Raw genomic sequence first — 26,901 nt, 5'->3', positions numbered from 1 at the left:
CAATGCAAAGTGTGCCTTCTGTTCAGCGTGATGACAGATACATTCCCTCTAAATGTTTGTGATGTTTTATGCATAAGCATAAGGAAATAGATACGTACATAACAGAAGATATGTTGTTGGGTTAGTCTTTTCATCTACCAGAGAATATTATAGTTCCTTCCTCAGAAAATGGTCACTCCCTTACTTCCTTAAGCTTTAGTTAAAAAACCCACACGCATATTTTCCAGGAGGCAAGAAACAAAAACAAAAGATGTTGCTTGGTGTGTCATAGTCAATGTCAATCTTTTTTGCAGAACTTAATAAAATTATATTTGTATTTGTGCTCCTCTTTAGTTAAATGAGAATGAGCTAAATGATTTTGACTCACATAAAGTCTAACGTTTCTGTAAAAGGCGTCTGGATGAGGAACCAACCCAAACCCAGCAGGAATGGACCTGCTGCAGCCTGGAGCTTTGGATCAGATTCATTGGTGGAACAAACTGCATTTTGTCCTGCAAACCACTGGAAAAAAAACACAGTAACAACATTACTTTCTGAAAACATACATGTAAATATGTGGTCTGCCAATAAATTGTCTTTACTCTTTCATAGCAAAAATATTTTTAAAATATTAAATTCTGCTTTTTACAGGACACATTAAGGTACTTTTTTATTATTTTAAATAACTTTTCACAATTTAACATTTTGAAGAGTAAGTTGGTTACTTACAAATATCTACTTATATTTGTTCAGAATATAAGTAGATATTCTGAACAAATCTTCAACAATTTGGAGCTACAAAGGCTTCAGACTGAAACAATAGAGATGATAGCTGCTTCCATAAAATGAAAGATCTTCATGTCAGTCATGGTGTGAAAAATAATCCCTTCATTGGTTCCTCTTTAAATGAAGTTTCTTTTTTGCTTTCTAAGCTGTTTTTACTGTTGGAAATAAAGCATGTCAGAAAAATATGATTTGAATTAATTTTTTATAGTCCTCCAATAAAGCTAGTCTACACACTAACATTGTAAATATTCAGTTGGTCTTAAAAATACAGAGATGGATTTAAGGAAGCAAGTTTTTTATGAGTTTCTCATTAAATACAAATGTTCATCAGTGAATGTTTTAGCTATGAACATTCCAGAGAGGGCAGGATGACTTTTTCAGCTTTTTAAAATGAAGAAAGTGTGACATCTTGTGGATCTTTGAACAGTGGGTCGAATGCACAAAAGTTCTCCTATTTCAAATAAAACCAAAACCGATTCTGCATGAGCTAAAAGATTAACCATATCTGGAATAAAGGTTTTATTGGTTGTTTTGTATAAATTGTTATATGTTTTAGAACCTGTTCCAAAACTGAGATTTGTTTTTTGTATTTATTAAAAAATTGGATGTTGTTTTCTTCCACTATTTCAAAACTCTAGCTGTTGAATTCTTTTTTATAACTCAGTAAACATCTTCTCGGTGCAGTGCTAAAGTCTGCCACCATGATGGATGAGTCACACATTCCAGAAACCAGTAAGTCCTGATGTCAAGTAAAAAGTAAAAGAGATAGTAAACCTTCATTAGAATGCACTTGTGTTTTCTACATGTCGACTGTACAGACAGACTGATGTAGACGGACAGTTCAGAACAGAGAAGTCACAATGGCGAACTGGTAAGAGAAATATATTTATAGTAGCATTTTAGTGATATCATACTTGTTGATTTAAAAGTGTGTTACTGAAAAACTAATATATAATCAGACAAGAAAAGAGCCAATCCATTCTACCTTAGTGTGAGTGTAGGATCATAACACCCAAAAGATAAATTGTATTTAAAAATGTTAATTTTAAGTCAACAGAGGATGGCTCTGTGCCAAATAATTAGTTTTATAAATACTTATGAAGATGCGAGCAAAATCAAAATTGTATATAATGAGAGAAAATTATTCAGTGTTTCATGACAGAGATGCACAACAGCGACCTCTGTTGTTCAGGTGGATGAAAGGCTGCAGATGAATAATAATGTTCAGTTTATGTTGGGGACTTTCGTTTTTCCTGCACTACCAGGAAGTGAGACGTTATTAGTTGTCATAACTCAATTCAGCTACAACATTATTGTAGAGGAACCAACAAACTCATACTGAGAAATTAAATTAGATTGTTTTGGTGTTCTACATGATTATCATTATGAATATGGACTCTGATTCCAAAACAACGTCGTACCAACAATAAAACATAATGGTGAAGCTGTGAGCGCTTGGGACCACAGTGTTACTTCACAGCCAGGGTGACCTGCTGATTCACAGAAGATAGAAAATCATAATTTTTGCAAGTGATGTATGCAAAATCTATAGTAAAAGATTTTTTAATGCATTAGGTTGATCAAATTAACACTTGAAAAGAACACAGATTTATACACTTGTATGTCTGTTTTAGCATTATATTTTATACTAAATCTATAGTTGCTGTGAGTTCTTCCTTAGGTGTTGTAAGAAAAAGTCGAAAAAATTGAAACAAACTGAACAAGTTGTGGAAGAGAGAATAAGGTAAGATGAAAACTCCAGATGTTGTGTGGTAACTTTAATTGATTAAGTTTTGTAAAAACATTTTTGAAAATGACATAATATACTGTGCAATGAAAAAGTGTTTGCCCATGTAGATGTTTCATCTTTTCTTTTTCTTTTATGTCACATTGAAATGTTTCAGATCATTAAACTAATGTTATTGTTATTGAACAAAGACCTGAGTAAATATAAAACGCAAATGGAAAATGACTATTTAATTCACTAAGCGAAAAAGATGAATTCCAACCTGGTCTTCTGGATTCTCCCAATAAAACCATGAACTATATGTGATTAAACATATTTTCCAGAAAGCTTAGGTCAGTTTCTCATGTCCTACTGAAGATCTCAGTATGATTTGTAACTCTGAAAAAGTTACAAATCATATAAAAAATATAATCAGTAGAAAACAATTTCAGGAGGCAAACAACTGCATTTTTCATTGCATTGAATTTCAATCTCCAGGATGTATTATAAACTCATAGTTCTGATCTAAATTCTGGTAAAAGAATGCAACAAAAAGGCAACTTGTAAAATACAGTGAAACAAACAAGTGGAGCTCCACAAAGAAAATAAAAAATGCTTAAAATATTAAAGGGAAAGAAGGAATGTAGGGTTAAGAGGTTAATGTGGCTCCCTGTGGGTCTGTAGTCCTATCTATTTATGTCTATCTATGTTACAGATAGGACTATAATTTAGAGTTGTGGAAGTGAAGAGAATATCAGGGATAAAGTACATGTAGGACAGGATGAGGACACAAAATATGTCGTTATTCATTCATGGTTCATCATCATTGGAGAAATTAAAACTTTACTACATTTTCATACATGTTTCATACTTGCAATAATTAAAATTGGTGAGATTAAAATCTATTGCCATTGTAATAACACTTTTATAATGGTGTAAATTTTCATGTAACTTTTCATTCTGTGATCTTTTTGACAGTCTTTCTGCTGTTGAACTTCAGCAGATGAAGTAAGTTGTTCAATCAATCTATAATTTCATAACAATGTGATTGGACATTAATTGACTAGAATATATTTATAAATTTAAGTTTTTAGTGTAATATCAGTAATTCAATATATTTGCTAATTATCTTACAACGTTAGGATTGTTCACACATTTTATTCTTCACTCTTTAGAGATGCTCTCGAACAAAAAGAAAAGGAGCTTGAATCAGTCAATAAAAGGTATTGTTCACACAACAAGCTAACAGGACATGTTTCAGCCCCAGATATTAGGAAGCCAAGTGAAACATGTCTTCTAACTTTGCTTATTTAATCATCATGGAAAAAATTAAATGCATTACAAGTTCTCTGATGTTCCTGCTGAATTTGTGTTGAATGATCTTTTATATATTTAACTCAGACTGATTGAAGAAAGGACTACTCATAAAAAGAAAATCCAGGAGATCAGGTCAGCACTGTTCAGTGTCTTTAATGATCTGCAGAAATTATTACTTAAGACATAGACTTGAGTTGCTCAATGTTCATATAAAATTTAGCTAAGATGACATCTAATGCAATTATTTTTACAATGCTTTAATAGTTAAATTAAATAAATAATTAAATAATATTTAAAATAATAATGAAATAATCAATACTTTCCAAAAATAATGGCCTTTGTCATTTTTTACCAAAAGTGATTTTGGGAATAAAGAAATAAGCAAGAACTTAAATCAGTAAAGGTGCCTTTGACACAACAATCTGAAAGAACACATTGCAGTTAACATTATTAATCTTCATGTACAAATTCAGTATTTTTGAGTTACTATTGTTTAATAAAATTAATAGATTGACAGTAAGAAGAAAATAGAGACAAAGATGCTGATGATGTTAATTTGGAAAGAACTTTGATAAATCCATCTTTTTCCGCTTATCCGGGGTCGGGTTGCAGGGATAGCAGCTTCAGAAGGGATAACAAATATTTGTAATATATCTCTGGAGATAAATCTTCATGATGTGAGGTAAAAAAAAAAAAAATTCATCATTGTTTAGATCAGGGGTCTCAAACTCCAGTCCTTGAGGGCCTCTGTCCTGCAGTTTATAGATGTTCCACAGGTACAAAACACTGGAATGAGATGGTTTAATTACCTCCTCCTTGTGTAGATCAGTTCTCCAGAGCCTTAATTATTCTATTAAGGTGGTGCAGCAGAGGCACATCTAAAAGTTGCAGGACTGCGGCCCTTGAGGACTGGAGTTTGAGAGACCTGGTTTAGATGAAGCAAAACTTTCAGATTTTTAAATTTCATGAAGACTAATAACATTTATATTGCGTTAACTGACATATGCCTTATGCAAATAATTTCACTATTTATAGATCTGACCTAAGACAGAAAGAAGAAGAACTGAAATCAGTCAATAAAAGGTATTTTTCTCACAAAAGCCTGAAATAATACATTACAATATAAGATAAATCTGAGTGTTTAAGTTCATTTTACTGTAAATGTTAGGAAGAATATTTATTTATTATCTCTTTATTACAGGCTGGAATCACAAGACAATGAGCTCCAGATTATGAGGTATTTTTCTGTATTTTAGTTTAGTTGAGACATTAACATGATTATTGATTATAGACTGTAAAAACTGAATTGATGTCTACATCACAACAATAAATCTCTTTTAAGGTCATTAAAACCTAAAATATCTTTTTGTTGTTTCATCTGAAAACAGGGGAAAAGAAAAAGAATTGAATTCAGCCAATCAAAGGTAACTTTCCCACAATCTGACATAAAACATTACAGTTTAAATATTGTAATCTGAGAATCTCAGTTCACTCATCAGGTCTGAGATTTTACTTCAAAATCTGAGAAATTAATGGTTTTGTTCTGGTATCTTTTCCACAGTCTGACTGAAACAAAGACATCACTAGAAAATGAGCTCCAACAAGTAAAGTAAGAGTTTTTATTTGTATATTTTCATATAATAAAATCACCTGGGTAAATAATGAAACATGGAGGAGGGTTTGGAGATCCTACAGGATGCAGTCTTAGTTTCACAGAATAATCTTGAAGTTTTACTTTTATCAGAGTGACATTTTTGTCTTTTTTTGGTGTTCATAAATTTGTTACTCTGACTTGTTTCAGTTGAGTTTGGATCAAAGTAAACATCCAGTTTACCAGAACATTGTAATTCTGTCAAAAGCCAATATAAAATAAATAATATCTAAATAAATCATACTATTGACTAAATAACAGCAGGAGATTTTCAGACATTTTATTTTTCACTCTTCAGGTTGAACCTTAAACTAAAAGAAGAAGAACTGGAATCAGAGAAGAAAAGGTATTTTTCACAAGTCAAAGCTAAAAGAACATGTTTCAGCTCCAGATATTAGAATATTAAGTAGAAAAGTTCATTTAACAGTTTGCTTGTTTAGAGATCAGGAGTAATGTTCAAAGAATTTCATGTTTTCTGATGTTCCTGTTGAATCTGTGCTGTGAGGATCATGACTGATTTTATCTTTACGACAGATTGACTAAAACAAAGACATCACTAGAAAATGATCTGTTCTGTCTTTAACTCAGACTGACTGAAACAGAGACTTCTCATGAAAAGAAGATGCAGATTATGAGGTATTTCTCTGCATTTGTGCGTAAATGAGACTTTAGTTAAATTATGATTACTGATTATAGTGTAAAAACATAATTGATTTCTACATCACAACATTAAAACTCTTTTAAAACTCTAAAATATTTTTCTGCTGTTTCCTCTGAAAACAGGGAAAAGGAAAAAGAATTGAAGTCGTCCAATCAAAGGTAATTTTCCCACAGTTTGGCATAAAACATTACAGTTAAAATATTTTAATCTCAGTTCTGGGATTTTATGTCAGAAATGTGAAATTAATGGTTTTGTTCTGGTATCTTTACCACAGTCTGACTGAAACAAGGCCATCACTAGAAAATGATCTCCAGCAAGTAAAGTAAGAGTTTTTATTTGTATATTTTCATATAATAAAATCACCTGGGTAAATAATGAAACATGGAGGAGGGTTTGGAGATGCTACAGGATGCAGTCTTAGTTCCACAGAATAATCTAGGAGTTGGACTTTTTTCAGAAAGTCTTTGTCTTTTTGTGTGTAAATAAATATTTTACTCTGAGTTTGAGTTTGGATCAAAGTAAACATGCAGTGTACCAGAACACTGTAATTTTGTCAGAAGCCAATATGAATAAATCATCCAATGAACTAAATAACTGATAGTTTTTTACACATTTTATTCTTCACTCTTCAGGTCAAACTTTAAACAAAAAGAAGAAGAACTGGAATCAGAGATTAAAAGGTATTGTTCACACAAACTAACAGAACATGTTTCAGCTCCAGATATTAAGAAATAAAGTTTCTCCTAACTGTTTGCTTGTTTAGTGATCATGAAAGAAGTTTAATGTATTGAAAATTCTCTTATGATCCTGTTGAATCTGTTCATGAAGAACATGATCTGTATCGGTATTTTTTTCTTTATTTGATTTTACATGAGATAACAAAAATATATTTTCTAATCATAGATTGTAAAACAGTTTGTTTGTTTGTTTGTTTGTTTGTTTAGAGATAGTGAAATAAGTTGTGTCTGACAAATTCTCTGATGTTCCTCCTGAATCTGTTTATGAAGAAAATTATTGATCATATCTTTAACTCAGACTGACTGAGAGAGAGACTTCTCATGAAAAAGAGTTCAGTAAAGTGAACTTCTTTTTTATTGATGCTTTCTTAAAAAATAATGGCCTTTGTCATTTATTTATCAAAAGTGATTTTGGGAATAAAGAAATAAGCAAGAACTTAAATCAGTAAAGGTGCCTTTGACACAACAATCTGAAAGAACACATTGCAGTAAACATTATTAATCTTCATGTACAAATTCAGTATTACTATTGTTAATAAAATTAATACATTGATAGTAAGAAAAAATTAGAAACTAAGATGCTGATGATGTTAATTTGGAAAGAACTTTGATAACAAATATTGGTGATATATATATATATATATATATATATATATATATATATATATATATATATATATATATATATATATATATATATATATATATATATATATATATAAAAGTTTCAGATTTTGAAATTTATTGAAGAGACTAATAACATTTCTAATGAATTAACTGACATATGCCTTATGAAAATAATTTCACTATTTATAGATCTGACCTAAGACAGAAAGGAGAAAAACTGAAATCAGTCAATAAAAGGTATTTTCTTCTCACAAAAGCCTAAAATAATAATTACAATATAAAATAAATCTGAGTGTTTCAGTTCATTTTACCGTAAATGTTAGGAAGAATATTTATCTATTATCTCTTTATCACAGCCTGGAATCACAAGACAATGAGCTCCAGATGATGAGGTATTTTAGTTTAGTTGAGACATTAACTAAAATATGATTACTGATTATAGACTGTAAAAACTGAATTGATGTTTACATCACAATAATAAATCTCTTTTAAAGTCATAAAAACCTAAAATATCTTTCTGCTGTTTCATCTGAATACAGGGAAAAGGAAAAAGAATTGAAGTCGGCCAATCAAAGGTATTTTTCCCACAATCTGACATAAAACATTACAGTTTAAATATTGTAATCTGAGAATCTCAGTTCACTCATCAGGTCTGAGATTTTACTTCAAAATCTGAGAAATTAATGGTTTTGTTCTGGTATCTTTTCCACAGTCTGACTGAAACAAAGACATCACTAGAAAATGATCTCCAACAAGTAAAGTAAGAGTTTTTATTTGTAGATTTTCATATAATAAAATCACCTGGGTAAATAATGAAACATAGAGGAGGGTTTGGAGATCCTACAGGATGCAGTCTTAGTTTCACAGAATAATCTTGGAGTTGGACTTTTATCTGAGTGACATTTTTGTCTTTTTTTGGTGTTCATAAATTTGTTACTCTGACTTGTTTCAGTTGAGTTTGGATCAAAGTAAACATGCAGTTTACCAGAACATTGTAATTCTGTCAAAAACCAATATAAAATAAATAAAATCTAAATAAATCATACTATTGACGAAATAACAAGAGGAGATTCTCAGACATTTTATTTTTCACTCTTCAGGTTGAACCTTAAACTAAAAGAAGAAGAACTGGAATCAGAGAAGAAAAGGTATTTTTCACAAGTGGAAGCTAAAAGAACATGTTTCAGCTCCAGATATTAGAATATTAAGTAGAAAAGTTCATTTAACAGTTTGCTTGTTTAGAGATCAGGAGTAATGTTCAAAGAATTTCATGTTTTCTGATGTTCCTGTTGAATTTGTGCTGTGAGGATCATGACTGATTTTATCTTTACGACAGATTGACTAAAACAAAGACATCACTAGAAAATGATCTGTTCTGTCTTTAACTCAGACTGACTGAAACAGAGACTTCTCATGAAAAGAAGATGCAGATTATGAGGTATTTCTCTGCATTTGTGTGTAAATGAGACTTTAGTTAAATTATGATTACTGATTATAGTGTAAAAACATAATTGATTTCTACATCACAACATTAAAACTCTTTTAAAACTCTAAAATATTTTTCTGCTGTTTCCTCTCAAAACAGGGAAAAGGAAAAAGAATTGAATTCAGCCAATCAAAGGTATTTTTCCCACAGTTTGACATAAAACATTATAGTTAAAATATTTTAATCTCAGTTCTGGGATTTTATATCAGAAATGTGAAATTAATGGTTTTGTTCTGGTATCTTTTCCACAGTCTGACTGAAACAAAGACATCACTAGAAAATGAGCTCCAGAAAGTAAAGTAAGAGTTTTTATTTGTATATTTTCATATAATAAAATCACCTGGGTAAATAATGAAACATGGAGGAGGGTTTGGAAATCCTACAGGATGCAGTCTTAGTTTCACAGAACAATCTTGGAGTTGGACTTTATTTTGTGTGTAAATAAATATTTTACTCTGAGTTTGAGTTTGGATCAAAGTAAACATGCAGTGTACCAGAACACTGTAATTTTGTCAGAAGCCAAAATAAATATATATATATATATATATAAAAGTTTCAGAAGAGACTAAAACCATTTCTAGTGAATTAACTGACATATGCCTAATGAAAATAATTTCATCATTTATAGATCTGACCTAAGACAGAAAGGAGAAAAACTGAAATCAGTCAGTGAAAGGTAATTTCATCTCACAAAATCCTAAAATAATAATTACAATATAAGATAAATCTGAGTGTTTCAGTTCATTTTACTGTAAATGTTAGGAAGAATATTTATCTATTATCTCTTTATTACAGCCTGGAATCACAAGACAATGAGCTCCAGATGATGAGGTATTTTTCTGCATTTGAGTTTAGTTGAGACATTAACTAAAATATGATTACTGATTATAGACTGTAAAAACTGAATTGATGTCTACATCACAATAATAAATCTCTTTTAAAGTCATAAAAACCTAAAATATCTTTTTGTTGTTTCATCTGAAAACAGGGAAAAGGAAAAAGAATTGAATTCAGCCAATCAAAGGTAATTTTCTACAGTTTGACATAAAACATTAGAGTTAAAATATTATAATCTAAATTCTGGGATTTTATGTCAGAAATGTGAAATTAATGGTTTTGTTCTGGTATCTTTACCACAGTCTGACTGAAACAAAGACATCACTAGAAAATGATCTCCAACAAGTAAAGTAAGAGTTTTTATTTGTATATTTTCATATAATAAAATCACCTGGGTAAATAATGAAACATGGAGGAGGGTTTGGAGATCCTACAGGATGCAGTCTTAGTTTCACAGAATAATCTAGGAGTTGGACTTTTTTCAGAAAGTCTTTGTCTTTTTTTGTGTGTAAATAAATATTTTACTCTGAGTTTGAGTTTGGATCAAAGTAAACATGCAGTGTACCAGAACACTGTAATTTTGTCAGAAGCCAAAATAAATAAATCATCCTTTGGACTAAATAACTTATAATTTTTTTTTTACACATTTTATTCTTCACTCTTCAGGTCAAACTTTAAACAAAAAGAAGAAGAACTGGAATCAGAGATTAAAAGGTATTGTTCACACAAACTAACAGAACATGTTTCAGCTCCAGATATTAAGAAATAAAGTTTCTCCTAACTGCTTGCTTGATTTGTGATCATGAAAGAAGTTTAATGCTTTGGAAGTTCTCTGATGTTCCTGTTGAATCTGTTTTATGTAGAATATTATCTGTTATATCTTTAACTCAGACTGACTGAGAGAGAGACTTCTCATGAAAAGCAGCTACAAGAGATGAGGTATTTTTCTGTTTATTTTTACATGAGATATTACCTGAAATACAATTACTGATCGTAAACAGTAGAAACATTAGTGATGTCTACATTACATCAAAACTCTTGTGAGGTCATATAAACTTTTAATATGTTTTTCACATTTACTTTGAAAACAGGAAAAGGGAAAATGAACTGAAGTCAGCCAGTCAAAGGTATTGTTTACACAATCGTAAAGAAGACATTACATTATAAAATTACAATCTAAGAGTCTTAGTTCAATCATAAGTTCTGGGAATTTTCTCCAAAGTGGGAGTAATTAAAGGATTAATTGTTATGTTCATCACAGTCTGATTGAAACAAAGACATCACTTGGAAATGAGCTGCATCAAGTGAAGTAAGTGTTTTTCTTTGTATATTTTTATTCAAATCCAATCAACTGGGTAAATAATGAAACATGGAGGAGGGTTTGGAGATCCTACAGGATGCAGTCTTAGTTTAACAGAACAATCTTGAAGTTTTACTTTTATCAGAGTGACATTTTTGTCTTTTTTTGGTGTTCATACATTTGTTACTCTGACTTGTTTCAATTGAGTTTGGATAAAAGTAAACATCCAGTTTACCAGAACATTGTAATTCTGTCAAAAGCCAATATAAAATAAATAATATCTAAATAAATCATACTATTGACTAAATAACAACAGGAGATTTTCAGACATTTTATTTTTCACTCTTCAGGTTGAACCTTAAACTAAAAGAAGAAGAACTGGAATCAGAGAAGAAAAGGTATTTTTCACAAGTCGAAGCTAAAAGAACATGTTTCAGCTCCAGATATTAGAATATTAATTAGAAAAGTTCATTTAACAGTTTGCTTGTTTAGAGATCAGGAGTAATGTTCAAAGAATTTCATGTTTTCTGATGTTCCTGTTGAATTTGTGCTGTAAGGATCATGACTGATTTTATCTTTACGACAGATTGACTAAAACAAAGACATCACTAGAAAATGATCTCCATAAAGTGAAGTAAGAGTTTTTCCTAATAGATTTTCTAATCACCAGGGTAAACAATGAATTGTGGAGGAGTTTTTAGAGTTCCTACATGATCCTGAGATCCAAGGATTCAGTTGTAGTTTCACAGAACCATCTTGGAGTTGAACGTTTATTAGAAAATGTTTTTTGTTGTGTTTATTTTTTTGTAATATTCTAAAACTTACTCTGCCTTGTTTCAGTTGAGTTTGGTTCAAAGTAAACATGCAGTGTACTAAAGCACTTGGTAACTTTTTAAAATGCCATTGTGAATAAAATATCTTATTTACAATTTGTCACAAATGATATTATGATAGTTTAGATGGGACTTTTAGCAAAGAGATAAACAACTAACAAAAAGCTAACAGAACATGTTCCATCACCAGATATTAGGATATTAAGTAGGAACATTTATTTTTTTAGTTACTAGTGTTTATTAAAATTGATACATTGACAGTGAGAAGAAATTAGAGAGCAATTTGCTGATAATGTTAATTTGGGAAGAACTTCAAGAACAAATAATGTTGATTTATCTCTGGACATAAATCTTCATGATGTGAGGTAAAAATATACTTTAATCATCTTTTTCATGAAACACAAACTTTCAGATGTTTTTAATTTAATGGAGAGACTAAAAACATTTCTGGAGTATTAAATGACAAATTATAATTAATTATACAAAATAATTTTGCCCTCTATAGATTTGACCTAAGACAGAAAGAAGAAGAACTGAAATCAGTTTCTGACAGGTATTTATCTTTGTTCAATGTAACACATTTCTGAGTTTGCAAGTTCATTTGATGATGAATTAATTAGATGGACATGACAAATATAGAAAACATCTTATGTGTGTGTTTTTGTTTTTTTTACTTTACAAGACATATTCTGGTATTATTTTATCTTTATTTTAAACATTAATTGAAATCAATGCTAACTTTGACCTGTTAAGACAATTTGATTTGACTTTGTTGACCAATGAGACACACAAAGTTTTCCACTCTGTGCTAAATGACATTAAAAACAGTTTATAGATTGATGCTGAATACTCTATTGTAAAGTTTCACATAATTACTTTAGAAGTTCTGTTTGTTCAGAAGAAAAGAAAGACTTGTTTAGAAAATCATAGTTTTCTGTTATTCACGCAAAACTATATAAAAAGCAGTTGAGAGATTGACAGGTTTTATGGCTGCATGTCCAGGATTACTTGAAGTTTTCTGTTGTTTTTGTTTACATTGTTAAAACTTTTTACAACTTTAATAATTTCACTTCAGAATTTGTGTTACAAAGTGAACATATCTACTTTATTTTAACACAGACTGGATGAAACAAAAACTGCTTATGAAAATGATCTCCATGAGATGAAGTTTGTATTTTTCACGTTTTCTCTTGAGACAGTGATTGACAATATATTTATTTATATTTACATGTTGTAGAAACACAATTGCTCATTATTAAAATGTTGAAAAAGTCTTATGAGTTTATGTAATATTTTTTGAAATATTTAACCATATTTGAAGGTTTTCTCACTTTTAATCTTTCCAATCTACAGATCTGCTTTAAGAGAAAACGAAGAACTAAAATCAGAGATTAAAAGGTATTGTTCACACAACAAGCTGACAGAACATGTTTCAGCTCTGTGTCAGGATGCTGAGTGGAAAAGTTCATCTAACATTTTGGTTGTTTAGTGATCATGAAAGAAGTTCAATGCATTTCAAGTTCTCTGATGTTCCAACTGAATCTGTGTTGTGAAGAACATGATCTGTTATATCTTTAACTCAGACTGACTGTGGAAAAGAATATTCATGAAAAGGAGATCCAAGACATGAGGTATTTTGTCTCTTTGTTTTTGCATGAGCTAGTGACTAGGTTATATTTTCTGATCATATTCTGTACATCAGTAATGTCTACATTATGTCAAAGTTTGTTGAAGATCATATACGCCTTATATCATCTTTTGCATATTTCCGTTGAACACAGGAATAAAGTAGCAGAACTGGAGTCAGACAATAAAAGGTATTTTTTCCACAGGTTGACATAAAACATTACAGTTAAAATTTTTCAGTCTGAGAATCTCAGTTCACTCAACAGTTCTCAACAGGGATTGTACTTTAAAATATGTGAAATTAATTGTTTTGTTCTGGAATCTTTATGACAGACTGAGTGAAACAAAGACATCACAAGAAAATGAGCTGCAGCAAGTGAAGTAAGTAGTGAGGCTTTCCTAGTAGATTGTAATCCAATCACTTGGGTAAATACTGAAAAGTGGAGGAGGGTTTGAGTTTCCACATGAACCTGAGGTCCAAGGATTCAGTCCTAGTTTCACAGAATCGTCTTGGAGTTTGATTTTGTCTGGGAAAGGATTTTTTGCAGGGGGTTGTGTTAAGTGTCTTGTTTCACTTGAGGTTGGGTGAAAGTAAACATGCAGTGAACCAGAACAATGTCATTTTGTCAATTATTGATTATAGACTCTAAAAACTGAACTGATGTCTACATCACAATAATAAATCTTTTTTTAAGGGAAAAGTAGAATGTCAAATATCTTTCTGCTGTTTCAAAAACAGGAAAAAGGAAAAAGAATTGAAGTCGTCAAATCAAAGGTATTTTTCCCTCAGTCTGACATAAAACATTACAGTTTAAATATTGTAATCTGAGAATCTCAGTTCATTCATCAGGTCTGGGATTTTTCTTAAAAATCTGTAAAAATTAATGGTTTTGTTCTGGTATCTTTACCACAGTCTGACTGAAACAAAGACATCACTGGAAAATGAGCTCCAGCGAGTAAAGTACGTACTGAGATTTTAATACCCAATCACCTGGGTAAATACTTAATTTCACAGAACCATCTTGGAGTTGGACTTTTAGTTTTTGTCGCTTTTGTGTTCCTCTGCCTTGTTTCAGTTGAGTTTGGGTCAAAGTACAGAGTTCTGTTAACATGCAGTGTAACAGAACACTGTAACTTTCATGAAATCTAATAGACTGTAAAACATTAGTTTTGTCTACATCACTTCCAAGCTCTTTGGACGTCATATAAACTTTAAATATCTTCTGTTGAATGCAGGAAAAAAGTAGAAGAACTGCAGTCAATCAATAAAAGATATTGTTCCTACAATCTGAAATATTACATTTTAAGATATTGTTATTGCGCCACATCCCCCCCCCCCCTTCCTTCCTTCTCTCTCTACTCACTCACTCTCTACTTCCTCTTCTGAGAGGGGAGATGTGGTACCAGCTCTCCATCTAACGGGTTAATCGAGTTTCCTAAATCTGCTGAGATTTACCCTGTCCAGAACTGAAGTAAACTCTGTTTAAGCTGGCATCGAGAAACGATTCGCCTGGTTTCTGACGACCTCCATCCAGGTGTCCCAACCTTCTTCCCCCTGTGAATTAGCCAGACTGAGCAGCCTGCAGCCAACTAGTTTCACAGAGCACACCTGTTAACGGTCGCTCGTTCTCTTTTATTACAATTTGCTCTTGTTACTGAACCAGGTTGGTTTTAGTGACTCGGGCGAGTCCCAAGGATGATGTTTTTAAATTTGGGCTATCAGGAACCAATAAACATTTTCCACCTCTTCCTCTCCAGAATCGAACATCATAGCTATTTTACAACCATCAAAGAACTTTAAGGTGACTCATTAATTGAATGTCCACAACATCTTTTGGATTTTCTTTATGCTAAATATTTTATTAGTAAGGCAATTTTGCAAGGGTCAGTACAGCTTAATTCAGTAGCAGAAATAATCAAATAAGAAAAATCAATCATCTAGTCTATCTTTCCCTAATGCTGACACTGAGAACTAAAAAGGGAACCTTTGAGAGAGACGGACAGTTTGGCTTTTTGAACCCCAGACCTGGCCTGATGATGAAGGAGGTGTTGCAGCAGTAGGAGGATGTTGGTCGACGAAGGCAGGGATCTCTGTAGGTCTGATGAGCTTTCTTCTCCTCATGGATGGTGAAGTCACACAGGACTTGGGTGCTGGCAGGAAGGAAGGCATCAGTTCTTCTTCTTTGTCTTTGTTCTTTGTCTTTGTCTTTGTCTTTGTCTTTGCCTTTGTCTTCATCTTCGTCTTTGGGGTCTGAACCCAGCTGATGAGAGAAGTGCGATTTGAAGCCACATGTTGCGGGGCAGACGGGTTGGTCCCCATGATCAGGACAGTCTTCGGCTCTGTGGCCCCGGCTCTTCTTCAGCTGCAGAGTTCGTTGTCCATCTCGATCTTGACTCGAAGCTGCCTGGAGGATCCAACCAAAGTTTCCTCTTTTGCACCCACCTTTTATAGGGTTCATCCACCCTTTTGGTTCATTTGCATTGGCTAGCACTGTTGCTGTGCTTATTTCATTGGCTACCTGCTTGGACAGATGATCTCATCTCCATCACTGTCTTAGAGACATTGTGTCCTGATGTCTGTGCTAATGTCTCAGGTTGCTTAACAACCTGTTTCCAAATAAGGCGTTGACCATCTCTGCTCTCCTGTTTCCAAATAAGGTGTTGACCATCTCTGCTCTCCTGTTAGTTCCCCTTTTCCCCTTAACCTTTCACCTACCATCTACCTCCAACACATCAGTGATCTTTAATTGCAGTTACACCTTTTACACCATTTCAAGTTCAGAGTAAAAATCACATTTATAACTTCTTTTACTTCTCTGATTTATCATTCATTTATAATGTTATGATAACCATAATTTATCAGTTACTCTTATTATAATCTTAATGTGAGTTATTACAAATGTTTTCTGTAAAGAAACCAAGAATAATCCATGATTCTTATTATTTGATATCAAAGTTAAAGTTACTTGTTTTACTTCTAAGAGTTCCCACTAATGCAAGTGTAAGTGTAAGTATTATTACAAGCAAACCAATATTAATATAAGTATTTTACTTTGAATCTTATCCAATTACTCACAATGTTTAGAATTCATTCTTTAAAACTTTCATGCTTTGAGATAAGTAATAGTCTGAACTATTTTTATAAATCTGCAGGCTGGAAACTTACTTCCTCTTTTTCCAGGAAACTGCTTTTCCTGTTTCATGACTCTCTCTGTCTTGACTATGATTTCTTATGATTAGATAGAAAAAAGTAGAATTAAAGCAAAGTTTGCAGGAGACAGAAACAACACACACAACCAAATTGATTTTATTGACATTTAAGTCTAATGTTGGGTCTAGATTTTACTTGAGTAATTAATTTTAAAGATAACTTTATTTATTTTTACTGTTAAACTAAAATCTCCAGCATGGGGAAGTGGGATGATCTCGGATTTTCTTGACACCCCCTCCACGAGGTCAGACCTTTCCCATGCTGGGAATCCATCACCCTCCTGCAGTTCTGCCATCGCCTGGAAAGAGAAGAGGTTCTTCTGGGATGTGAAGTTGCAGATTCTTCATCCTCAGTTGTCACAAAAGGCTCAGTGTAGTCATCAAAACTCCACCTTTCTTGACACCCCTCCTTGAGTTTTAATTTCCCCATTAGGTGATGAATGTGAAGAGAACTTGGATCGCTCGATTCTTCACAGGAACCTTCGCTGGATGAACTGTCGTTTCTTCAGGATGTGGGAAGGAAGAAGGCCTCAAAAAAAAATCTCGAACATTCAGCAGAGCAAAGCAAAAAAATAAGCAGCATGACGCTTCTCGTAATCGTGATCCTTTTCCGTAGCTGTGGTCTTTAAGTACTGGAGTTGTCGGAGGCATCAGGAATTGTCCAATTTAAAAAAACAAAACTGCAAACTTACAGTGCTGAATATCCAGGACAGGTGCTCTAGATATCAGGACGAAACAGTTGCCAGATCCTTCTAGGTGTTGGGTCTGACTTCAATGCTTTGTTACAGGGTTGATCTTAGTGATTTCCTATGACGCCACTTCTTCCTCACGACTTCAGCCCCTTTTCCAGTTTAATCCATCAGTTTGTGACAGGAGTTCTTCTTTAGCATAGTCCAATTTCTTCACGGCCCTCCCAGTCCAAAGCCTTGAAGTTGTTCTTCTAATTACAACCACCCCCCCCACGGTGGCCAGTCCGAGATAGGGTGGAGTATTACATGATTCACTGGCCATTTCACCGGCTTCTGTTTCTCTTTAGTTAGGAACTGGAGTGAGCTGTTCGACTCCTTGGATCCCTTTCTTCATCTGTAGTACTGTGTTGCAGTTCAGTACTTACTTTACAAAATCTTGGGCGTTGAACCTCAGCTTCATCACCGTGGCTGTAGGCCGATCTTGACTCTCTGCCCTGTTTCCAATGACACTTTGAGCTGCAACTTCCCTTTTTCCTTCTCCGGGCAAAAAGGGGAAGTGTCTTCGCCTCCCTGCTTTCTGTGACGTGAACGGAGTTCCTCTGCAGGGGAAGACCTGCTCTTCTAGCAGCTGTCACTGTTACTGTGAGTCCATCAGAACCAAGAGGTACTTCTCACCTCTCTTCCTGTTATCCCCATTGGCTCTGCTACATCCATGCAGACTGAACCCCATGGGACTGTGCTCTTGATGAACAAACCTTCCATCCGCTGCCCTGGGTCCCTGCGTATCGACCACATACTCGCAGTCCCACAGCTGCATCGGATGGGCTGAAGGGTCATCCAGAAGTTCTGCTTGCTCAGTTCTTCACGGGTTTGTAGCACGCCTGCATATCCGAGTACCATATGCACGCACCGTACTACCTCTCTAGGACCACCTGTCCTTAGGTGTTCTGTCCCACCTCGACCCCGGCAGAGACAATCTTTCTTGGTGGCTTGAAAGATCTTCATCTTTGCCCCTCCATAGGGCTTCTTCTCAGGTGTTGTCCTGTCGCTGCACTCGAAGTTTCGGCAGCCTCAGTTCTGCTTTCTTCGTCCATAAGTTGTGATGAGCTACTTGTTTCCCTCTTGCGCTTTCAAAGTGCTTCTCTCGGGTCGGTGTGATGACTTACACCGGCTGCGTTGATGTCAGCTGCTGGTGTTTGTTCCTCTGTTGTCGGATGTCTTCTCGATGGCTGCAGAGGAGGATGCGGTGTACTCCCTCATCCATCGTCAGCTGATGACTTTTCTTTGTTTGTCAGCATTGATGTGGCAGTTCCTCATTTTGTGAACCAACTTCCCCACTTGCTTCAAGTCTGAGTCACAGTAGCTGTGTAGAAAGCTGATGCAATTTCGTTGAGGTCTCCTCATTTCCAAGGGATCTGGGCGGCCGGCTTCCTCCGGTTTCTTCCCCAGATTTTCCTCCTCGAAGTGATCATTCCTACTCCGTCTCTCTGTCGGTTCGAGTTGTTTGTCTGCAAAGCCCCCTTTAGCGCCTCAGGTGGGGATGCAAAACAAACCACTTGGCTACTAGCTTCACTGTCTGGATCTGGTCACTTATCCTCAGTAAAGCTCTCCCTCACCTGTACGCCATACAGTTACTGCGAGGGTGGTGACTGCGGTCGTCTCTCGGACAGTCACCCATAATCCTACTCATTTAGGATTACAACACTAAGTGCGCTATTCAGAACCAACTTCTGTTTTTACACACTTAGAACATAGGGCACTCCTACGCCGTTGGACTGGCCCCATGTTGTCCCTCAGGTCCCTGTCCCTTTTCAGGTCCCTGTTCGGGCGCCACCTGTTATTGCGCCACATCCCCCCCCCCCCTTCCTTCCTTCTCTCTCTACTCACTCACTCTCTACTTCCTCTTCTGAGAGGGGAGATGTGGTACCAGCTCTCCATCTAACGGGTTAATCGAGTTTCCTAAATCTGCTGAGATTTACCCTGTCCAGAACTGAAGTAAACTCTGTTTAAGCTGGCATCGAGAAACGATTCGCCTGGTTTCTGACGACCTCCATCCAGGTGTCCCAACCTTCTTCCCCCTGTGAATTAGCCAGACTGAGCAGCCTGCAGCCAACTAGTTTCACAGAGCACACCTGTTAACGGTCGCTCGTTCTCTTTTATTACAATTTGCTCTTGTTACTGAACCAGGTTGGTTTTAGTGACTCGGGCGAGTCCCAAGGATGATGTTTTTAAATTTGGGCTATCAGGAACCAATAAACATTTTCCACCTCTTCCTCTCCAGAATCGAACATCATAGCTATTTTACAACCATCAAAGAACTTTAAGGTGACTCATTAATTGAATGTCCACAACATCTTTTGGATTTTCTTTATGCTAAATATTTTATTAGTAAGGCAATTTTGCAAGGGTCAGTACAGCTTAATTCAGTAGCAGAAATAATCAAATAAGAAAAATCAATCATCTAGTCTATCTTTCCCTAATGCTGACACTGAGAACTAAAAAGGGAACCTTTGAGAGAGACGGACAGTTTGGCTTTTTGAACCCCAGACCTGGCCTGATGATGAAGGAGGTGTTGCAGCAGTAGGAGGATGTTGGTCGACGAAGGCAGGGATCTCTGTAGGTCTGATGAGCTTTCTTCTCCTCATGGATGGTGAAGTCACACAGGACTTGGGTGCTGGCAGGAAGGAAGGCATCAGTTCTTCTTCTTTGTCTTTGTTCTTTGTCTTTGTCTTTGTCTTTGTCTTTGTCTTTGCCTTTGTCTTCATCTTCGTCTTTGGGGTCTGAACCCAGCTGATGAGAGAAGTGCGATTTGAAGCCACATGTTGCGGGGCAGACGGGTTGGTCCCCATGATCAGGACAGTCTTCGGCTCTGTGGCCCCGGCTCTTCTTCAGCTGCAGAGTTCGTTGTCCATCTCGATCTTGACTCGAAGCTGCCTGGAGGATCCAACCAAAGTTTCCTCTTTTGCACCCACCTTTTATAGGGTTCATCCACCCTTTTGGTTCATTTGCATTGGCTAGCACTGTTGCTGTGCTTATTTCATTGGCTACCTGCTTGGACAGATGATCTCATCTCCATCACTGTCTTAGAGACATTGTGTCCTGATGTCTGTGCTAATGTCTCAGGTTGCTTAACAACCTGTTTCCAAATAAGGCGTTGACCATCTCTGCTCTCCTGTTTCCAAATAAGGTGTTGACCATCTCTGCTCTCCTGTTAGTTCCCCTTTTCCCCTTAACCTTTCACCTACCATCTACCTCCAACACATCAGTGATCTTTAATTGCAGTTACACCTTTTACACCATTTCAAGTTCAGAGTAAAAATCACATTTATAACTTCTTTTACTTCTCTGATTTATCATTCATTTATAATGTTATGATAACCATAATTTATCAGTTACTCTTATTATAATCTTAATGTGAGTTATTACAAATGTTTTCTGTAAAGAAACCAAGAATAATCCATCTTATTATTTGATATCAAAGTTAAAGTTACTTGTTTTACTTAAGAGTTCCTAATGCAAGTGTAAGTGTAAGTATTATTACAAGCAAACCAATATTAATATAAGTATTTTACTTTGAATCTTATCCAATTACTCACAATGTTTAGAATTCATTTCTTTAAAACTTTCATGCTTATCACTGAAAATGATAAGTAATAGTCTGAACTATTTTTATAAATCTGCAGGCTGGAAACTTACTTCCTCTTTCCAGGAAACTGCTTTTCCTGTTTCATGACTCTCTGTCTTGACTATGATTTCTTATGATTAGATAGAAAAAAGTAGAATTAAAGCAAAGTTTGCAGGAGACAGAAACAACACACACAACCAAATTGATTTTATTGACATTTAAGTCTAATGTTGGGTCTAGATTTTACTTGAGTAATTAATTTTAAAGATAACTTTATTTATTTTTACTGTTAAACTAAAATCTCCAGCATGGGGAAGTGGGATGATCTCGGATTTTCTTGACAATATTATATCTCTGAGAAACTCCATTTGTTCATTAGTACTGGAATTTTCCTTCAACATGTTATGATGGGTTTTATTCACATGTCAATCTAATAGAACAGTTATCAGGATGCTAAATGTTAAAGTTCATCTAACAGTTTATTGATTAGAGATCATCAAAGAAGTTCAGTGTGTTGCAAGTTCTGTGATGTTCCTGTTGAATCTTTGTTGTGAAGAACGTGATCGATTATATCTTTAACTCAGACTGACTGAGAGAGAAACTTCTCATGAAAAGAGATCAATTCATTGTTTATTTACAGGAGACAATAACCCAATCAATTATTGATCCTGGATGGTTTTCAACTTCTGTTTTTTATTCAGTGTTTTATAAATTTATTTAAATCTTTATTAAATAACATAATTTTGTGTTCTTTACAGATCAATTTTAGGACAAAATGAGGAAGAAGTGAGATCACTAAATCAAAGGTATTGATTCACGAGAACTTGAACAGCTTAAATGATAATACTGAGTTTTCAATATTAATTATCAGTTTCCTGGTAAATAAAAAAAAAAATGTTACTTTGAGATTCTATTGCAAATGTTATTGTACTGTGTTTTGAGATGGGTTGTTTTAGGATTGTTCACTTATATTAAATTCAGATCTCTGTTTATGTTTTACAGTTTGACAGACATTGAGAAAAATCTCATTGTGACAGAGTACGTAATATTTTGTTTACCTTTTCAAAGTTTAAAAACTGTAACAGATGTAAAATGTATATCAGTTTAAGAGAGGATGTAGCATCCAGGATGCTACATTCAGGATGTTTCTCATCTATTAAGCAAAATAATATCAGTGGCAACATTAAAACCTGATTTTGTTACAATAACATGCAAGCATTTTGTTTCACAGAACCTCTCTGAGACAAAAACAACAAGAACTCACTTCCTTCAAAGACAGGTACTTTAAAATATATAAATGGTTTACAATTATAAAATGTATTTTCTGCAATGTATCCTAAGAAATATTAGGATGTTTGTAGATGAAAAATATAAAGTTCATACTTCTATTTTCTGTTACAGAATGGCAGGACGGTTATTTGTTTCCAAACCTGCTGCAGAAACTGATGACCATCACAAGCAGAAATTAGAGGAAACAATGTAAGATTTCTTCAGAAATTACACTGATTAAGGGATTTTGAGAAGTTTACTTCTTTCATGTATATTATCCCTTTGTTTTTCAAGCACTTGTATTTAATGTAAATGAATATGTTCAATTTATGCAAATGTGGAGAATGAGTTAAAAATTAGGGTGATGGCAAAGAAAATGTTAAAACTTCAAAGATTTGAATCATCTAAATACCAAAAAAACAACCAAAGTCTAGTTTAGCGATTATACGGAAGATTTGTTTTATTGTTAGTAATTATGTTTCAATTGATGATAAGGATATAAATTTCCAGCTCATCAGTTTTACAGGAATTTAAATAGTGACCTTGGTTCCCTTACTAGTGATAATAATGGTCTCCTCTGTGACCTCTGTTTCCTGTCAGTGTGATTGTCTCTGATTACAATTCATGATCCTGGTACCATGGACTGTAAAGTTTGTAAAGTTACTCTGTTAAAAGTTACCAGCAATAATTTGAATTATTTTGCATGTTGGAAAATGTTTTTCAAAACCATATTTTCACCATGTTTTTCATTCATTTATAACTGTTATAGCTTTCACTGTTGTCACGTCACAGTTTTCAGCTGAGTAAATATTTAGCTTACTAATTAGATATCAAGTTTGAAACTGAGAAATTCATAAATGAATGACTGAGATTCTACACAATCTTGAAATATCATATTTACATGTAAATAATCATTTCATTATATAGACAAAAGAAAATGAAATCATTAGGCTAAAAGGACAGGCAGTTAGATGCCTTGAATATCTCAGTATCAGTAGTGTCTATAGAATAAACAATACTGGTTGAGCTCTACTACTGTTACATTATTTTAACATTTGTTGATTCATTTACTGTCATAATCTTAATTCTTAGTTCAATTTAAATTTTTTATGTAAATCTACCAGAGGTATTAATATTTTTTAGCAAGTCACATAACTGACATTTTTGCACACAATTTCCCTTTCTGTAGATCTGCTCTAAGAAACAAAGAAGAAGAATTGAAATCATTGAATGAAAGGTAATATTCACAAAACAAGCTAAAAGAAAATCCTTCTTAGTGTCTCATTTAAACACTTCTGTAATTTTATGGCATAAACTGTTGTGGAGATTTAATTTGTCAATTCTTTGCTACAGGCTTACCAAAATAAAGGCATTACATGAAAATGATCTTTATCATATGAGGTAAGAATTGTTCTCCCCATCACATCATCAAAATATTAGGGTTGAAGAGATTTCAACTTATATATATATATATATATATATATATATATATATATATATATATATATATATATATATATATATATATATATATATAAATAATTTTAAAATTTAATTTTTTCCCCTCATAGATCTGAACTGAAACAAAAAGAGGAAGAAGTGAAATCCCTCAAACAGAGGTATAAGTCATGTAACAAGCTCAGCTATCATATTTACCTTCAGTTCTGTCAAATCTGCATTATGTCATTTAATACTGCAGGCTAAACAGTGAGGAATGAGTCATGATTGTTTAAATTAGACTTGTGATCTAGAGCACAAACTACTGACTGCAAGAAGAAGCTTTTAGCAGAGAATGAGTTTATTAATTCAAGAAAAAAAAAATTCCAAGCAGCAATCTGCAACCCAAATTAATTTGGTTTTGATTACTTCAGCTAAACTCACCTGCAAAGGAATAAGATACAAAGATGTATCTTAAAACATCCCTTGTTTTGAATCAGCATAATATAAATTAACTTAATTACCTTTTGCCTTTGGTCCTGCACATTCATGTAAATGGAGACAAATATTTTATTTACTTAAAGACTGCAGGAATCAGCACATGTGAGATCCAACCCCCAGCGTTGTAACCCACAAGGATGTGAACACAAAGAAAGGTTTGATTTTTAAATTAACCATAAAATACCATGAATAACCAGTAATCAGAGAACTGATGATTTTAATAACTTGTATCTTTTAACACAGTATGACTCAGATGGAGAAGTTTTACAAAGAGAAGCTCATAAAGGCCCAGTAAGAAATTTCTAATATTTTCTTTAACTAGTTCCCACCTAATATTTAACCTAATGATTTATATCTGCAGGTCTTCATTAAACTGTTATATCAATGTTTGATTATAACTGAACTCAAATGATGTGTCCCTCAAAGCTTCATCTTTCCCCTCCACAGATCTGAAACAGCCAAAAAACAGAAAGAACTGAAATCAATGAAAGACAGGTACAGAGAGATGAAACATCATATTTACTGACCTGCTGCATAAATAACCAAACTAATTGTTTGACAGGCTGGTAGAACAGATGGCCTCTTCACTAAAAACAGGAGACACTGAGAGCATGAACAACCCGGTCAGTAAACCCAGACTGACTGAGATGTACGACAACCTGAAACTGCTGCAGTGGCCTAAAGTCAAAAATCAGCTGAAGTCCAGGAAGATCAACCCAAAGGAGGCCAAAGATCTGATTCAGGTAGATCTGATCTCAGGATGTTTACCTGCTGGGTTTAATGTCACTGTGGTTGTCACGTCCCCAAGGCAGCCTAGGGGTACAGGTGGGGGAGTAATAATAAATGTACAAAGAATTAAGAGACAAAAAAAACTGAGGAGTGTATAATGTTACTGTGTGTCTCATTTGATTGATATGGAACTGATCTCTGTAGAAAACATTTGGAAATGCATCAGATGAAATGAAGAGAAGGAAGCAGCAGATAGAAGAAATGTTCCCACAGTCGGAGTCCAGCGGTGGACTGACTCCTCAGAAGGTACTGGACTGTAGAACGGCTTTCTCCACAGGATCATTAAAGCAGCATGAAGAAGTGTGTAAGCAGTATGAGTTGTGTAAGCAGCAGCTTCCTGTGTTCCAGGTTAAGGAGTACAGACAGCTCACAGTTCAGAACCTGCAGATGGTTCTGTTTCACACCAACAAAGAAGAACTTCTGAAGGTTTGTTCACAGAAGATCCAGCTGCAGAAACCAAACAGAAAACAGATTCATTTATAGCTCTGATGGAACAATCAATGAGTAACATTGATCATTTCCTTCTCAGACTGGTTTCCCAGAATGTTTAGGTGAATTTCCAGAGGAAGTGAAGGTGGATCTGAGACCTCTGACCTCTGAATGCTACTGGCTGAGCTGCTTGATGGCTCTAAACAATCCTCCTCTTCAACCAGACTGGAAGAACCATGTTCCTGGGTTTGATTCCTGGGATATTTTACCTCGAGAAATCAAACCATCTGTCATGTAGAAGAAGCAGATGCAGCAATGAGGAAAACCAATTCTTCCTGTTTCATTATTATATTGAGGGTATTTGTTCATGTGGGGTTTCATTTGTCTTCCTTTGTATCACAATATGAATGAAGAATAAATGGGGGATTCTTTCAAAATTTATGCAGGAGTTCTTACAGGGAAACATCAATCAATCAATCAATCAAATTTTATTTATATAGCAGATTTCAGCAGCAAGGCATTTCAAAGTGCTTTACACCATATCAGACACAGAAACACAATACAACACAGAATCAACAATCAAAACAGAACATCAAGTCAGATTCCGTCAATAAATTTGCAATTGATTACGTTTCAAATACAACTCTAAACAAGTGGGTTTTTAGTTGAGATTTATAGGAAGTCAATGTTTCAGCTGTTTTACAGTTTTCTGGCAGTTTGTTCCAGATTTGTGGGGCATAGAAGCTGAATGCTGCTTCTCGTTTGGTTCTGGTTCTGGGGATGCAGAGCAGAACCAGAACCAGAAGACCTGAGAGGTCTGGAAGGTTGATACAACAACAGCAAATCTTAATGTATTGTGGTGCTAAACCATTCAGTGATTTATAAACTAACAACAGTATTTTAAAGTCTATTCTTTGAGCTACAGGGAGCCAGTGGAGAGACTTTAAAACTGGTGTTATGTGCTCTATCTTCCTGGTTTTAGTGAGAAAGCGAGCAGCAGCATTCTGGATCAGCTGCAGCTGTTTGATTGATTTGTTGGACAGACCTGTGAAGACGCCGTTGCAATAATCAATGCGACTGAAGATAAATGCATGGATGAGTTTCTCTAGATCTGGCTGAGACATTAGTCCTTTAATCCTGGAAATGTTCTTCAGGTGATAGAAGGTCGACTTTGTAACTGTCTTTATGTGGCTCTGAAGGTTCAGGTCAGAGTCCATCACTACTCCCAGGTTTCGGGCTGATCACTGGTTTTTAGTTGTAATAACTGAAGCTGTGCACTGACTCTAGATCTGTAACTCTAGATCTATAACTCTAGATCGTTCCTCTTTAGGTCCAAAAATAATAACTTCAGTTTTGTTTCTGTTCAGCTGGAGAAAGTTTTGGCAC

The 26,901-nt window shown here is 34.4% G+C and overlaps 1 protein-coding gene across 47 annotated transcripts in view; it reads left to right on the top strand.

Moving 5' to 3' along the window:
• Positions 1-1,443: 1,443 nt before the first annotated feature.
• The window catches only part of LOC122839721 (trichohyalin-like), a 99,039-nt gene continuing 73,581 nt past the window's right edge, over positions 1,444-26,901 (top strand). For 14 of the 47 annotated variants that reach the window (XM_044131624.1, XM_044131576.1, XM_044131622.1 and 11 more), the window contains exons 1-39: positions 1,444-1,498; positions 1,570-1,636; positions 2,426-2,509; positions 3,470-3,499; positions 3,667-3,714; positions 3,893-3,940; positions 4,844-4,891; positions 5,010-5,045; positions 5,197-5,232; positions 5,370-5,417; positions 5,758-5,805; positions 6,048-6,095; positions 6,243-6,278; positions 6,395-6,442; positions 6,753-6,800; positions 7,674-7,721; positions 7,841-7,876; positions 8,024-8,059; positions 8,197-8,244; positions 8,585-8,632; positions 8,875-8,922; positions 9,070-9,105; positions 9,222-9,269; positions 9,599-9,646; positions 9,766-9,801; positions 9,959-9,994; positions 10,110-10,157; positions 10,474-10,521; positions 10,699-10,746; positions 10,899-10,934; positions 11,069-11,116; positions 11,458-11,505; positions 11,694-11,741; positions 12,446-12,493; positions 13,060-13,107; positions 13,294-13,338; positions 13,524-13,571; positions 13,722-13,757; positions 13,900-13,947. In XM_044131624.1, coding sequence (XP_043987559.1) covers positions 1,626-1,636; positions 2,426-2,509; positions 3,470-3,499; positions 3,667-3,714; positions 3,893-3,940; positions 4,844-4,891; positions 5,010-5,045; positions 5,197-5,232; positions 5,370-5,417; positions 5,758-5,805; positions 6,048-6,095; positions 6,243-6,278; positions 6,395-6,442; positions 6,753-6,800; positions 7,674-7,721; positions 7,841-7,876; positions 8,024-8,059; positions 8,197-8,244; positions 8,585-8,632; positions 8,875-8,922; positions 9,070-9,105; positions 9,222-9,269; positions 9,599-9,646; positions 9,766-9,801; positions 9,959-9,994; positions 10,110-10,157; positions 10,474-10,521; positions 10,699-10,746; positions 10,899-10,934; positions 11,069-11,116; positions 11,458-11,505; positions 11,694-11,741; positions 12,446-12,493; positions 13,060-13,107; positions 13,294-13,338; positions 13,524-13,571; positions 13,722-13,757; positions 13,900-13,947 — 1,682 coding nt within the window. In that variant the 5' untranslated portion in view covers positions 1,444-1,498; positions 1,570-1,625. Of the gene's footprint in view, positions 1,499-1,542; positions 1,637-2,425; positions 2,510-3,469; positions 3,500-3,666; positions 3,715-3,892; positions 3,941-4,843; positions 4,892-5,009; positions 5,046-5,196; positions 5,233-5,369; positions 5,418-5,757; positions 5,806-5,993; positions 6,096-6,242; positions 6,279-6,394; positions 6,443-6,752; positions 6,801-7,673; positions 7,722-7,840; positions 7,877-8,023; positions 8,060-8,196; positions 8,245-8,584; positions 8,633-8,820; positions 8,923-9,069; positions 9,106-9,221; positions 9,270-9,598; positions 9,647-9,765; positions 9,802-9,958; positions 9,995-10,109; positions 10,158-10,473; positions 10,522-10,698; positions 10,747-10,898; positions 10,935-11,068; positions 11,117-11,457; positions 11,506-11,693; positions 11,742-12,445; positions 12,494-13,059; positions 13,108-13,293; positions 13,339-13,523; positions 13,572-13,721; positions 13,758-13,899; positions 13,948-26,901 lie in introns of those variants that run through there. The other 33 variants (XM_044131581.1, XM_044131582.1, XM_044131575.1 and 30 more) reach the window with 33 other exon arrangements.

Source organism: Gambusia affinis, linkage group LG11, assembly GCF_019740435.1.
Source record: "Gambusia affinis linkage group LG11, SWU_Gaff_1.0, whole genome shotgun sequence".
Lineage (NCBI taxonomy): Eukaryota > Metazoa > Chordata > Actinopteri > Cyprinodontiformes > Poeciliidae > Gambusia > Gambusia affinis.
Note: the sequence above shows the minus strand (reverse complement) of the source record. Positions and strands in the feature narration are given on the sequence as shown.